Source organism: Mus pahari, chromosome 19 (genome assembly GCF_900095145.1).
Source record: "Mus pahari chromosome 19, PAHARI_EIJ_v1.1, whole genome shotgun sequence".
NCBI lineage: Eukaryota > Metazoa > Chordata > Mammalia > Rodentia > Muridae > Mus > Mus pahari.
Genome location: NC_034608.1, coordinates 41,141,748 through 41,154,165, shown reverse-complemented (window position 1 = coordinate 41,154,165; position 12,418 = coordinate 41,141,748). Strand labels below are relative to the sequence as shown.

At 49.3% G+C, this 12,418-nt stretch overlaps 1 protein-coding gene across 1 annotated transcript in view; it reads left to right on the top strand.

Moving 5' to 3' along the window:
* Gpat4 (glycerol-3-phosphate acyltransferase 4) overlaps window positions 1-10,817 on the top strand; it is a 31,360-nt gene extending 20,543 nt beyond the window's left edge. Inside the window, exons 4-13 of the mRNA XM_021219067.2 lie at window positions 1,106-1,406; window positions 2,310-2,384; window positions 3,155-3,244; window positions 3,364-3,457; window positions 3,926-4,041; window positions 4,317-4,372; window positions 4,583-4,668; window positions 8,190-8,318; window positions 8,407-8,486; window positions 9,172-10,817. Coding sequence (XP_021074726.1) covers window positions 1,106-1,406; window positions 2,310-2,384; window positions 3,155-3,244; window positions 3,364-3,457; window positions 3,926-4,041; window positions 4,317-4,372; window positions 4,583-4,668; window positions 8,190-8,318; window positions 8,407-8,486; window positions 9,172-9,280 — 1,136 coding nt within the window. The 3' untranslated portion in view covers window positions 9,281-10,817. The remainder of the gene's footprint in view (window positions 1-1,105; window positions 1,407-2,309; window positions 2,385-3,154; window positions 3,245-3,363; window positions 3,458-3,925; window positions 4,042-4,316; window positions 4,373-4,582; window positions 4,669-8,189; window positions 8,319-8,406; window positions 8,487-9,171) is intronic.
* The last annotated feature ends 1,601 nt before the right edge of the window (window positions 10,818-12,418 follow it).

The window sequence follows — 12,418 nt, the reverse complement described above, 5'->3', positions numbered from 1 at the left end:
GCACACACACACACACACACACACACACACACACACACACACGAGAGAGGAAACCTGGGTAGAAGTAGAATCCTGTTGGTGAGGCCCCTTGGCTACACTGCAGTCTGGCAGATGACAGCACTTGGCAGGACTGTGTGAAAGGCAGGAGGGAGGGGACAGTCGGTTCCAGTGGCAAGGAGTGCTCCAAGACAAGAGGAAGGTGTCTGGCTTGCTTTTTACACACAACCCAATTTAAAGAGCTGGGCACAGTGGCACATGCCTGTGGTCCCAGCAGATGGGAGGTGGCAGTAGAGGACAAGAAATTCAAAGGCATCCTTAGCTGCGTAGTGAGCTCCATGCCAGCTGCTGCTACTGAGAGCTTGTCTCAAACAGAAACCCACCAAAGTCCCAGCCTGATGTTGTGGGAGTGCGTGTCCACCGCAGAACCCGCTCAATCGGGGCAAGGACAGTGCTTCTCTACTTGGGAACAATGGGTCCCATGACCTAACCCCATGGCTAGTCTTACACTCTTGTCAGTGGTTGTTTTCTTGACGACAGGGTCTACCTGTGTAGCCCCGGCTGGCCTCAGACTCAGAGGTTTGATTGCTTGTGCTTCCTGAGTATTGGGATTCAAGCGTTTGCTACCACACCTGTTGGCTTTTATTCCTTGATAGTTTCATACACGTATACAGTGAATTTTGACCTTTCCTCCCTAATTACCTGTCTCATCTCCCTTTCTTTTGCTGAAATCCTTCTTTCCAGTAAATCTCCTTCCTACATTCATGCCTTTTGTGTGTGTAAGTGACCCACTTAGTTTAAATAGTGTTGCTAGCGTGAGGCTAAGTGGAAGATTCCACACTGGAGCATGATAGAGCCTACCACTTAAAGCCTCAGCATGTCTCAGCACTGTTGAAGTGGGGGCCACCTCCTTCTGCTCATGAAACTCTGGAGAGAGTGTATTAAGTCCACATCCCAACCATGGCATGTGCCTCCTTTGTACTGTAAAGCACAGAGCACAGTCTGTACGCATGTCCCCTTGTAGCTTGCCACCTGACCATGGATATTGTTTGGGTTGTTTGGTTATGGGTTCTTTTTGTTGTTTTTCATCTGTTTTCTTTGTTTTCAGGAATCATTGCGAAAGACCCCACTTCTCTGGAAGAAGAAATTAAAGAAATTCGTCGAAGTGGCAGTAACAAGGCTCTGGATAAGACGCCCGAGTTCGAGCTCTCTGACATCTTCTACTTTTGCCGGAAAGGAATGGAGACTATCATGGATGATGAAGTAACAAAGAGATTCTCGGCAGAGGAGCTGGAGTCCTGGAACCTGCTGAGCAGAACCAATTACAATTTCCAGTACATAAGCCTGCGGCTTACCATCCTCTGGGGCTTAGGAGTGCTGATTCGGTATTGCTTCCTTCTGCCACTCAGGTGAGGCTGGGCCTTAGAGGCCAGCTGCCAGCTGCCCTACCTCTGTGTATGGCTTCCGCCTCACTGCCGTGGTTCCCATTGTAAAGGAGGGTAGTGTTTCTCCCCACGGCTAGTCCCTTTCACCCTTGGAAGGGTGCACTGGGGACTGTCCCTTAGAGCCCCTCACATTCTTTACATGTCAGACAGAAATAGCTTTCTTTTTCTTTTTCTTTTTCTTCTACTTTTACTTTATTTTTTGAGACGGGGTCTCACTGTGTAGCCCTGGCTATCCTGGAATCCACAGAGATGTGCCTGCCTCTGCCTCCTAAGTCCTGGGACTAAAAGGTGTGCACCAGGAACGACACCCCAGCGAGTTGTAGGATTTCTTAAAGACCATTTGCTAGCTGGGGTATTGAGCTGGACAGAGAACACGATCTGCTTTCCGGCCCCTCCTTCCTGGGCATAGCCTTTCCTGAAACTTGCCTGCCTGGCACAGAAGCGGCATTGATTTCTGCTTCTCTGAACCCTGCTCAGTCTGACTTGCCAGATACTGGCACCTTCCAACTCCACCTCCTTTCACAGAGAGGTTTTACTCTTGCCAGGGTATTTAGCCTAAGCAAGACCAGACACAGGGTGTGGCACCTGCCTAATTCTGAAGAGACAAGTGCAGCCCCCCCCCACACACACACCCCACACCCCACACCCCACATACACACTGTTCACTGTCTGCTTGGAATTGCTCTCCCCTCACAGCCTGGGACGTTCTTGGCAGGTTCTTCATATGTTCTTCATGATTCCTGCCTTCATCTTCACTGTGCACTAGTAACTGTTGGGTTTGACATGTTCTGTCTTACAGGATTGCTCTGGGTTTGACGTGTTCTGTCTTACAGGATTGCTCTGGGTTTGATGTGTTCTGTCTTACAGGATTGCTCTGGCATTCACGGGGATTAGCCTCTTGGTAGTGGGAACTACTATGGTTGGATACCTGCCAAATGGGAGGTGAGTGGGGTGGGTGCACATATTGGCACGTGCAAGCACATGTCATGGAAGCAGACCCTGGAGGCACGGCTGCTTTACATCCACCTCAGTCCCTGAGCCTAAGGTCATTAGAATAACCCTGAGTGCAGTGGGTCTGCAGTGATGGCTTTTGTTTTCTAATTAATATGACATAGTAGCTGTGTGTACTAACTTCTTAGAATTCAGTCCTCGCTGTCTTCCCATTTTCCAGGAAAGAAAGGCAATCACCATTAAGACTCCAGGCTTAGGTGCTAACAGGCTTTTATAGAGTGTTTGTTTTTGCTGGAGATGAAAACCAGGGCTCTGTGTGCTGCCAGCTTGCTGTTGCTGCACCCCAGTCTTTAAGATGTTAACTGCTGGGCTCTGCCAGCTCCATGAGCGCACAGAGGACCTAGAATCAGAGTAGGTTTTCTTTCCACCCACCTCCCTTAAGAAACCTCTTAGGGAATAATGGGCCTGTAGACATCTATTCTGCTGGGGCTGGTAAAGAGAGGGGACCTGCTGTGGGTGGTAGGTGAGGGACAGGAGTCTGAGGAACCCTGGCCTGCCCGTGCTGGGGACTCTAGGCCTTTAGTTTTCAACCATCAGCTGGTGACCACCATCAAGTCTCGTCCTGTCTCTGCTTGTGTGAGGCTATAAAGATGCTAAATAATAACATTTGCAAGTTTTGCCATGAATGCTAATATTCCTACAAGTACTCTGTGCACTGTTTATATATATACATGAACTCCTCAGCTGTCATTTTGTTTCAGATTTAAGGAGTTTTTGAGTAAACATGTTCACTTAATGTGCTACCGTATCTGCGTGCGAGCCCTGACGGCCATCATTACATACCACAACAGGTGAGGGAACTTTATATTAACATGGCTGCTGATGCTTTTGCAATGAGAGGTATATTCCAAATAAATTAATTCATGCTGGTTTTTTTTTTATTATTGCTTTTCATATATTTTATACTCAGAAAAAACAGACCGAGAAATGGTGGCATCTGTGTGGCTAACCATACATCCCCCATTGATGTGATCATCTTGGCCAGCGACGGCTACTACGCCATGGTATACAGCTTTTGTCTGTGGTTTTCTGATCAGGACTAGACAGTCTCTAGGTGACCCATAGGAAACTTCCTTGATTAAGGGTTCAGACATGGGGACATGCTTTTGTATTGGTTCCAGCTTGGAGTCAGCCTAGAAGCTGTTGAGAAGAGTGGTTGAGAGTATGGCTGGAGATCAGTTTGTGTCCTTAGACTGATGAATAAGGGAAGGAGGGAGAGTCTTGAGAACCCTGAGGGAGAGGTCCATTTCATACCGTTACTCAGCTTTCTGTGTGTGACTGGGGTAGCCTCTGGTACTGCTGCTTATGGGGGATTCACAACCAGGAGTCCGAAGAGTGGATTCTTTTGAGAAAATTAAAAACATTAACAGAGACTGGGGTATTTGTTTTATGGGATCAGGATCCTCCCCAGAGTGGGGACATTTGTGTGAGTGTAGCTTCACTACGGATTGTTTTTCTCTGTCTGATATTAGGTGGGACAGGTTCACGGGGGCCTTATGGGTGTGATTCAAAGAGCAATGGTGAAAGCCTGCCCCCATGTCTGGTTTGAGCGTTCTGAGGTGAAAGATCGCCACCTGGTGGCTAAGAGGTAAATGGCAGAAAATATTTTGGGAGTTATTCCTTTATACTGAGCCTGTACAGTTCTCATAATAAATGATTTACCAAGTACATTAAGTTTTCATTATATCCTTCCCAATAAACAAATTTGGAACTGTGATTTTTGTGGGGGAGTTTGTTTTGGGTGGTGCCAGGTGGGGCTAATGGTCCATCACTAAGAGACACTGACTGCAAGCCAAAAAGACTTTTACTGCTGTTAGCAACCGACAAGGTCCTTGACACTTCCTCTATTTCTTTATCCTTAAGACTGACTGAGCATGTACAAGATAAGAGCAAGCTGCCCATCCTCATCTTCCCAGAAGGTACAGAGAGGCCTGGGGTCGGGGGTGGGAAGTGGTGTGTCTCCGTGTGGGAGAGAAGGGATAAGTAACTGCATGCTGTGGACCTCCCTTAAGTGTGCACTCATGGTTTGGGGTGACGGCAGGTGTATGCTGTTTGAGGACTATCTTTACTGCTACAGAAACACTGGGTAAAGTGCAGAAAGGATGTGTTTTCTCTTGCCTGTGTTTCAGGAACCTGCATCAATAACACATCAGTGATGATGTTCAAGAAGGGAAGCTTTGAAATCGGAGCCACTGTTTACCCTGTTGCTATCAAGGTACCAGACCTCGGAGGCCAACTACCGTGCCCAGGCGGGAGGGAGGTGGGACCTGTGAACTGGTCAGCTATGCCCCTCCCTCTGCCAGCACTGCCAGGCTGTGTGGCAGAGCAGTGAAGAGGAGGATGGGGGGATTCTTAGGGATGGGGGATGGGTCAGAAGAGCAGCTGCCAGGCTCGGCACACAGATGTTTCTTAAGCTCTGTGGCTGTGTCCCACAGTCCTTCAGAGACTCTGGAGTTCCAGGCACTGGTGGCACAGGCAAGCTGGCTGCCAGGAGCAGTGCAGGGTGGTCACCTGGGGATGGGGAGGGACGGGTGGGTCCTTGACACATTCCTCCCACTTTCCACTCAGTGTCCGCCCTTCAGGAAGGAACGCATCCTTCTAAACAACCCCTTAGACTCCCTGCAGACATGGGATGCTTCAGCCAATCAGCTTCCCTGTATCCCTCAGTCCCCTCACCCCTCCACCCCTATACCCTAGTACAGATGTATATTATTTCTGAAGGAATCTGGACTTCATGGTATTACTCCCCAAATAGGCTGTTTTCATCAATGTCAGCTACCTAAGCTGACTTTTTAGAGCAAGATGATGAGTTTCAAACAACTCAGTGTTGCCCCTGCCTTTTTGGTGTCTGTTGTCAGCAGAGTCTTGTAGAAATGTGTCCCAGTTGGTTTTCCACTTGCCACTATAACTCCTGGGTAGTCAGGCAACACCCTCTGCCAACAGAGCAGAACACCAGGCCTGCTGGTAACTGAACACTGGCTGCAGACTGACCGATGGACAGGCCTGGGTGGCCCAGCCACAGGTGTTGCATGACGTACCAAAGAATAGTCTTTAGTGGGATCCGCTGTGAAAGTAGAGATGGGGACTACATCGTACCTGTGTTAGGCAAGGTCTCTAGAGGAGCAGAACTGATAGAATGACTTTCTGTGAGGTTCCTTAGAGTAGCTCCTAGGCTGTGGTCCAACAAGTCCAACAATGGCTGCTCCCAGCAGAAGCCCAGGAATCCAGTAATTGTTCAGTCCACACAGCTGATGTCTTAGCTGATGTCTTCAGTATGTGCCAGAATCATGAAGAAATAGGTTCTAACATCAGTGACAGTGACAGGAAGCAGGCAAAAGGAGCGAGTTTCCTTCTCCCGAGTTCTTTATAGAGGCTGCCAGCTGAAGGCATAGCCCAGATTAAAAGTAGGTCTTCCTACTTCAAATGGTTCAATCAAGAAAAAAAGAAAAATTCCTCACATCGGTACCCAGCCCCTTAGGTTTTGGTTAACTGCAGGTGTGGTCAAGTTGGTAACCAAGAACAGCCACCACTCCACCAGTGCTATCTGCAGTCCAGCCCAGTGCAGGTGGGTGGGCAAAGACCAGGGGCTCTGCTAACGGTGTTTAGTGACCTGCCAGCCCTTTCTTCATCACTGTGTCAGCCTCTGTAGCATCACCAAGGGGGTGGCTAAAAGATCTGCTAGGGTTCAGGCCAGTTCTGACTTGTCATTTTATCGTGGCCCTGGGTGACACGAGGTCACACTGGAGGCCCTCTGCTATGGATTGTGGTTCTCATCCAGTGTAAAACGTGGAATCTCGAGAGAGCTACGACTCCTCCACAGAGTAAAATGGATGTAAACCTCATTCTGTTCACATGTGACAATCTTCTGACTTCAGAGAGTCTGTAGTGTTTGTGAAGGCTCTCTTGGTGTCTGAACTTGGGTAACTGTGTCAGTGCCAGTGACTTTATCTCATTTCTCCCAAAATTAAGTCACTATCCGATGATTTTGAGAATGTTGATATTTTGAACTTTGTTTTGGTTTTCTTTGCTGCGGTGTCGGCCTGGCATGGAAAGAGAATCAGCCCCCAGTTAAAGGGGTTCATCTCGTGTTCTAACACAGCTTCTACTCATGTATTTATAGCAAAAGAGTCAGTTTTACAGTTCTGAGGCAGGGTCTCCGAGTGGTACCCAGGCCGGTCTCAGGCTCATACATCATTTTATCTGTTTTCCAAGTAGCTAGGGTGACTATGTTTGGCGAGCTGTGCTATCTTTGTAATCATGCTCCATAGATTAGTTTTAAATTTTTATTCTCCCTTGTTTTTACTGGCACTAAAAAATCACTATTGCTATCATTTAAATTATTTATATATTTTTTACTTTATGAGCACTGGAGTTTTGCTTGTATGTATTTCTGTGTGAGGGCGTTGATCACTGGAACTGGAGTTACAGACAGTTGTGGGCTGCCATGTGGGTGCTAGGAATTGAACCCAGGTCCTCTGGAAGAGCAGCCAGTACTCTTAACTCTGTGCCTGGTACCCAAGGAAGCCAGAAGAGAGAATCAGAACCCCTGGGACCAGTTACAGATGGCTGTAGGCTGACAGACAGGTGTTGGGAATTGAACCCAGGTCCTCTGGAAGAACAGCCAGTGCTCTTAACTGCTGGGCCATCTCTCCAGCTCCTCTTAGTAGTGTTTAAGGTGCATTCATTAAGACATGGCGTTTCTTAGTGTCTACTTTTGACATGTTCTAGTTTTTCGGAAAGCCTAACAGCCTGACGGTCAGACCCCCATCTGCTAGCATGGGCTCTCCATGACTGCGCCACAGGGGGAGCAGTGGTGTGTGTGCCTTGCTCTGTGGAGAGCTTCAAGTCCTCCTCCTCTGCCCTATGCTTCTGCAGTCAGTGCTCCTCCTTAAATGTCTCCTGAGACACTGGGGAGCAGCTGCCCCTGCTTATGCTCCGGCAGCCTTCCCAGGACCCAGCTCCTTCTGTCACTTCTCAGATCCCTGCCCCCACCACGCGTTCCTCCCCTGAGATAACTGATTTGATGGTTTCATCGCTGCAGTCACATTCCTCACAGAACACATTAGAAACAGTCTTTCCCTCATTAAAGTCCTTGACAAACCCAGGTGTCTCATGTGCTGTCCTCATTGAGACTTCAGGACACTAAAGGGTATGGACTCATTTGCTAATGTATACTGATGATTTAATTAGAGTTTTCTGCCCAAACAGATTTACTTTGTTGAAAGTGTAAATATATACATTGTATTATAATACTGAAATGTTAACAGTATATGTAAGTTTTTCAGTGTTTCTGGATCTGAAGCCTCACATTTTCTTTTGAATGTCCCATGAGAAAGTTGGAGATTGTGTTTGAAGTGCCTTTGTGTAGACATAGGTCATGTACCTAAGTAGACGCGTTGAGCACAGGCCTCACAAGAGTGGAAAGGATACCTGGTGCAAGCCCACGTTTGATAGTCGGTTGTCCTGCATTCTGTTTGTGGGATGTCTGAAGCCGGTGTTTGCCTGTGAGTGCAAGGCTCTCCAGGGCAGGCGCTGTTTGGGTGTGGCTTGAAGTTAATCTTGAGGCAGCCAGGAGTGGGGCTGGAGGTCAAGAGTCCCATGGTTTCAAGCCACTTCAGCACTGTTTACTGGGACTGGGAATTCTTCTAACCTGGAGCCCTGCTCCTGCCGGCCATCACCAGCCAAGTGCTGGCCAGAAGTGTCGTTCCTTATGTCCAGCCTCCTCTCCTTGTGCAGTATGACCCTCAGTTTGGTGACGCCTTCTGGAACAGCAGCAAGTATGGCATGGTGACGTACCTTCTGAGGATGATGACCAGTTGGGCCATCGTCTGCAGCGTTTGGTACCTGCCTCCTATGACCCGAGAGGTAGGTGTCCCCAGGCCTGCAGTGCGCCGTGTCTCTGTGCTGTGGGGACCGGGAGTCTGTCAGAGTCCTCACTTGTCCTCTGTTACAGAAAGATGAAGATGCTGTGCAGTTTGCTAACAGAGTGAAGTCTGCCATTGCCCGGCAGGGAGGATTGGTAGACCTGCTGTGGTAAGTAGAGCTGCTTCCAGAGAAGGTGCACCTCTGGGGCAGAGGCCTTCCTCCCTGGCACAGAAAATGAAACGTGCTGGCTTTAGAAAAGGAATGGCCGGACTCCGTTCCCTGGTTCCAACCTGTAAGTGCTGTGTTGTCTTCAGGAGCCTGGAGTGGTGGCCCTTTGCCTAGTTGGTTGGGGCTTCCAGACCATTTATAGCCCTAGGTAGGGACAACTTGCCTGTCTAGAAACTTAAGATGGAAGGACGTAGACTTTCCTCTGATGTCTGCATACCATCTTTGAAAGGTAGATGTTTCTTCTATTCTGTTATCTTGCCTGTCTCCTAGCACAGGAGGTGACACAGTTTTTCTGTACAGTCTGTAGGCCTCTTGCCACCACTTCTTTGTGCCATTGTAGTGTGAAATCAGCCAAAGAGAATAAAGACATGAACAATCAGCCATGGCTGTGTCCTGTGAAACTTCTTTCCAAGAGCAGATGTGAGACAGGATGTTGAACTCTGCTTCCACGGGTCTGAGTCCCCCACTCCAACCCCAGCATCTGCAGCAGTTACAGTGGAGGGAGCAGGAGCCTGCCTGTGTGTCTTACCAAATTCCCTGGGGGTTGAGCCACACAGTGCATGTGCCATATGGCAGAGCTGCCCAGTGAGCTTCCCTGCTGCTATATTGGCCTCTGTCTTTTCAGGGACGGTGGATTGAAGAGAGAAAAGGTGAAGGACACATTCAAGGAGGAACAGCAGAAGCTATATAGCAAGATGATTGTCGGAAACCACGAGGACCGCAGCCGGTCCTGAGCCTCTGTCTCGCGCTGGCTGAAGCCGCCACCTCTAAATCCTGAAGTGTGAGCCAGCTGCAGTTGTTGCTGCCACAGCCTCTACCATCATCCCCGCCACCCACTGCTGCATCCTTCCAGACTCTGGCCCTCAGGCTGTTCTGGACTCCAGGACTGGAGCTTCTTCAGAGCTCTGTGGGCTGCCTGCTGTCCTCTAACCAGAATGCTTCTGGCTGGGGCTCCCTGGGACAAAATGCCTCTAAGAGGAATGCCATTAAAGCAGTTCTAGCTGGTGAAAAGGTGGGCCCTGTTCTTGCCCTGAGAGGATGTCGGGTATTAACTATAGGAACAGCCACACGCTGGGGAAGTCGGAAAAGACACTGCAGAGGCCGGTGCCTAAACAGCCTCCAGCTTAGAGCTTGAGACAGGACAGAAAGGACTGTCTACAGGAGTGCTCACGTCCTCCAGCAAGTGGAGTCCTAAGTTCCTGTGTTCCTGCTTATGAAGCTTACCAGAGGAGATAGGAAGAGCCAGTGGGCTCCTGGGCAGTTAGCCAGCCCCAGGCTGAGCCTGAATCCCCCACATGACTTGTCTGTTTAATATGTCTCGGTTTCCCTGTCTGTTCCATGGAATTGCAGAGAGAGATGGTGGTGTGCCTACCTCACAGGGTTGTTGTGGGGATTCCAGTGCTAGTATGTGTGAAGGAAATGTATGCTGCTCTCCCAGGGACAGCTTCAGAGAGCGTGGCAGGACAAGGTCAGAGCTACAGCTGCTGCCCAGGATTTTAAACTTGTTTGTGAGTAAATAAAACTGGATGGTAAATGAATTTAGGGACTTGGCCTTCATTCTCGAGAAATGTATTTCTTGCCGGTTAACAACTTTGGTACTGGAAAGTGATTCTGGAGGCTTGCTCAGGACGGGGTAGGCTCACGTTGGGTGTTTTTACATCTCTGTTATTCCTAGCATAGACACAGCTTTCTCCTAGAAAAAAGCCATGGGCCACTCTAAGGCTCTGTTTTGATGAGGATGAGGGACACACTAGCTGTCTGGTGACCCATGGGAACCAAGCTGTGTTGATGAGATTGGGGGAAGGGGTCCTGCCAGAGGCATTCTGGGTTTGAGCATGGTGGGGAACAGCAAGTAGTGGGGGTGAGGATGGCGCAGAGGTGCTGGGAAAAACTGGTGAGTCAGGAGGGATGGGCACACTGCGTGTGCCATGGCTGCAAGAGAAAAGGCAGGCCTGCAGGGCCCTCTGCAGATGCAGTCAGCTTCTGTCCTTCCTTCTGAGGTCCACCAGCTTTGAATTCCTCCAAAGGAAGATTACCCACCTGCCCACGTGCCACTGTTCCAAGTGATGGAGAGATCCCATCTCCAGGTCTGGGATCTGAGGATGTAGGAGGGCAGCCTGGCTCCCGAGGCTATGAACTGATGCCACTCTGACACTTGAGGACCCTGTGGTGTCACCCTAACTTCCTGCCAGCTCCCTAGCCTCCCATTTCCTCCTGCCTTCTCCGTTCCCAGTGGAAAACACTTTTTCAAATAAAAACACCTATGACTCTAAGAACAGCCTCTTGGGAACTATTTTACAAATGCTAAAAAATAAAAGGTGGGTTGCTGCTTGTGTAGAATGTCCATAGTGTTTCAATGCTGTCCCTTGAAAGTGTCTAGGGCCAGGTGTCACTTAACACGTGCTTGTGGTTGATTGCTTCAGCTCATGGTCTGGGTAGAGTTTTCAATCTGGGTTTGACTTGGCTCCCCTCCCACGCACTCACCTGCTACAGCAGAGAACAGTGAGGAGCAATTCCCCGGTCCTTCCTCAGCACGTGTCCAGCTGGTCTGCTGCTTCCCACAGGTACAGGGTTGACCTTACATCTAAAGTCTGCACCATGGTAGAAAAAAGTAGGTCCTGAGGACAGCCTGGGTATTGGCTTCCCTCCAGTTTGTCAGCTTGCTGCTCTCTGACTGGATTGACTTCTGAGTCCTTATGCACCTCTGAAATCTCAGTATGTATGTGAGTGTGTGTGCATGTGTATGTGTGTATATGTGTGTGTAGTGGTGGGTGTGGAGGCCTGAGGACAGTCTCAGGTGTCCATCCGTTCTTGGTTTTGAGGCACGGTCTCTCATTGGCCTACGCTGATTGGCCAGTGAGTCTCCTGCCTCTATCTACCTCCCCAGCATTGTGACTGAAAAGTAGAATCCACCTTCCTAGGGGCTCGAACTCAGGTCTCCATGCTTGCAGTGCAAGTGCTTTATTGACTGAGCTCTTACAGCAGCTCAGGTTTCATCTAAAAGTTCATCGTTCAGATGTGAGCTCTGAACCCTATAATTATGTGGTTCTGAAACAGAAGCCCATTTGGAGCTATTCGCTCCCTCTGATGAACCCAACTTGGGACACTAACCACTGCCCCGACTCTGGGGGATTTGTGCTGGAGCCAAACCTGCCAGGTAGTTGGGGTTGCAGGTCACAGTTTTCACCCAGACATGATGACTTCTTACCAGCTAGGTAAAGAATTTGTTAGTCGGCTACTAAAATGCCCCGATAGAGGAGGGAGGCCCACCAGACAGTGTCAGCCTGGCCAGGGTCCCCGTGGTGGGGCTTTGATGGAGCTGAATTACATGTGAGAACCACTCCCCTTTGGTACCCTTCAGAGATGGAAGAGCTTGCAGCCTGAGGGATGGTGGGCCAGGACCGCAGCAAGGGGCTTTTAGATCTTGAACTGACCCAATTGCCTTGTGGGGATCTGGGTCTATAAACTCTGCTGCCTTCTAGAATTTACACTCTGGGTTGGTGTTCACTGCTGGCCCCAGCTGTACGTCTTAGTTGCCAGACTCAGTTTCTCTGGGTGCACCATCCCGTGTGGCCTGGGCTATCCCAGTTCACGCACAGACTCTTGGACAGGCTAAGAGATGACCATCCAGCCATCCGTCTCTCACCGCACCCACTCCCCTCTTCCTCCCAGTCAATATGTCTCTCTCCGATGGGAAAGTTAATAAATTTTCCTCTAGATTAAAAGTATTGATTATTTCATTTGTAAACAATAAATAAAAAGGAGGAACTTTTCACTGCACAGGGGCTAGCGTCTGGTGTATTTTGCTGGTGAAATTTTGCTCACTGTTGGGGGGGGTGGGCTCCTCATATGCATTCTGTCCGGCCAGTAGC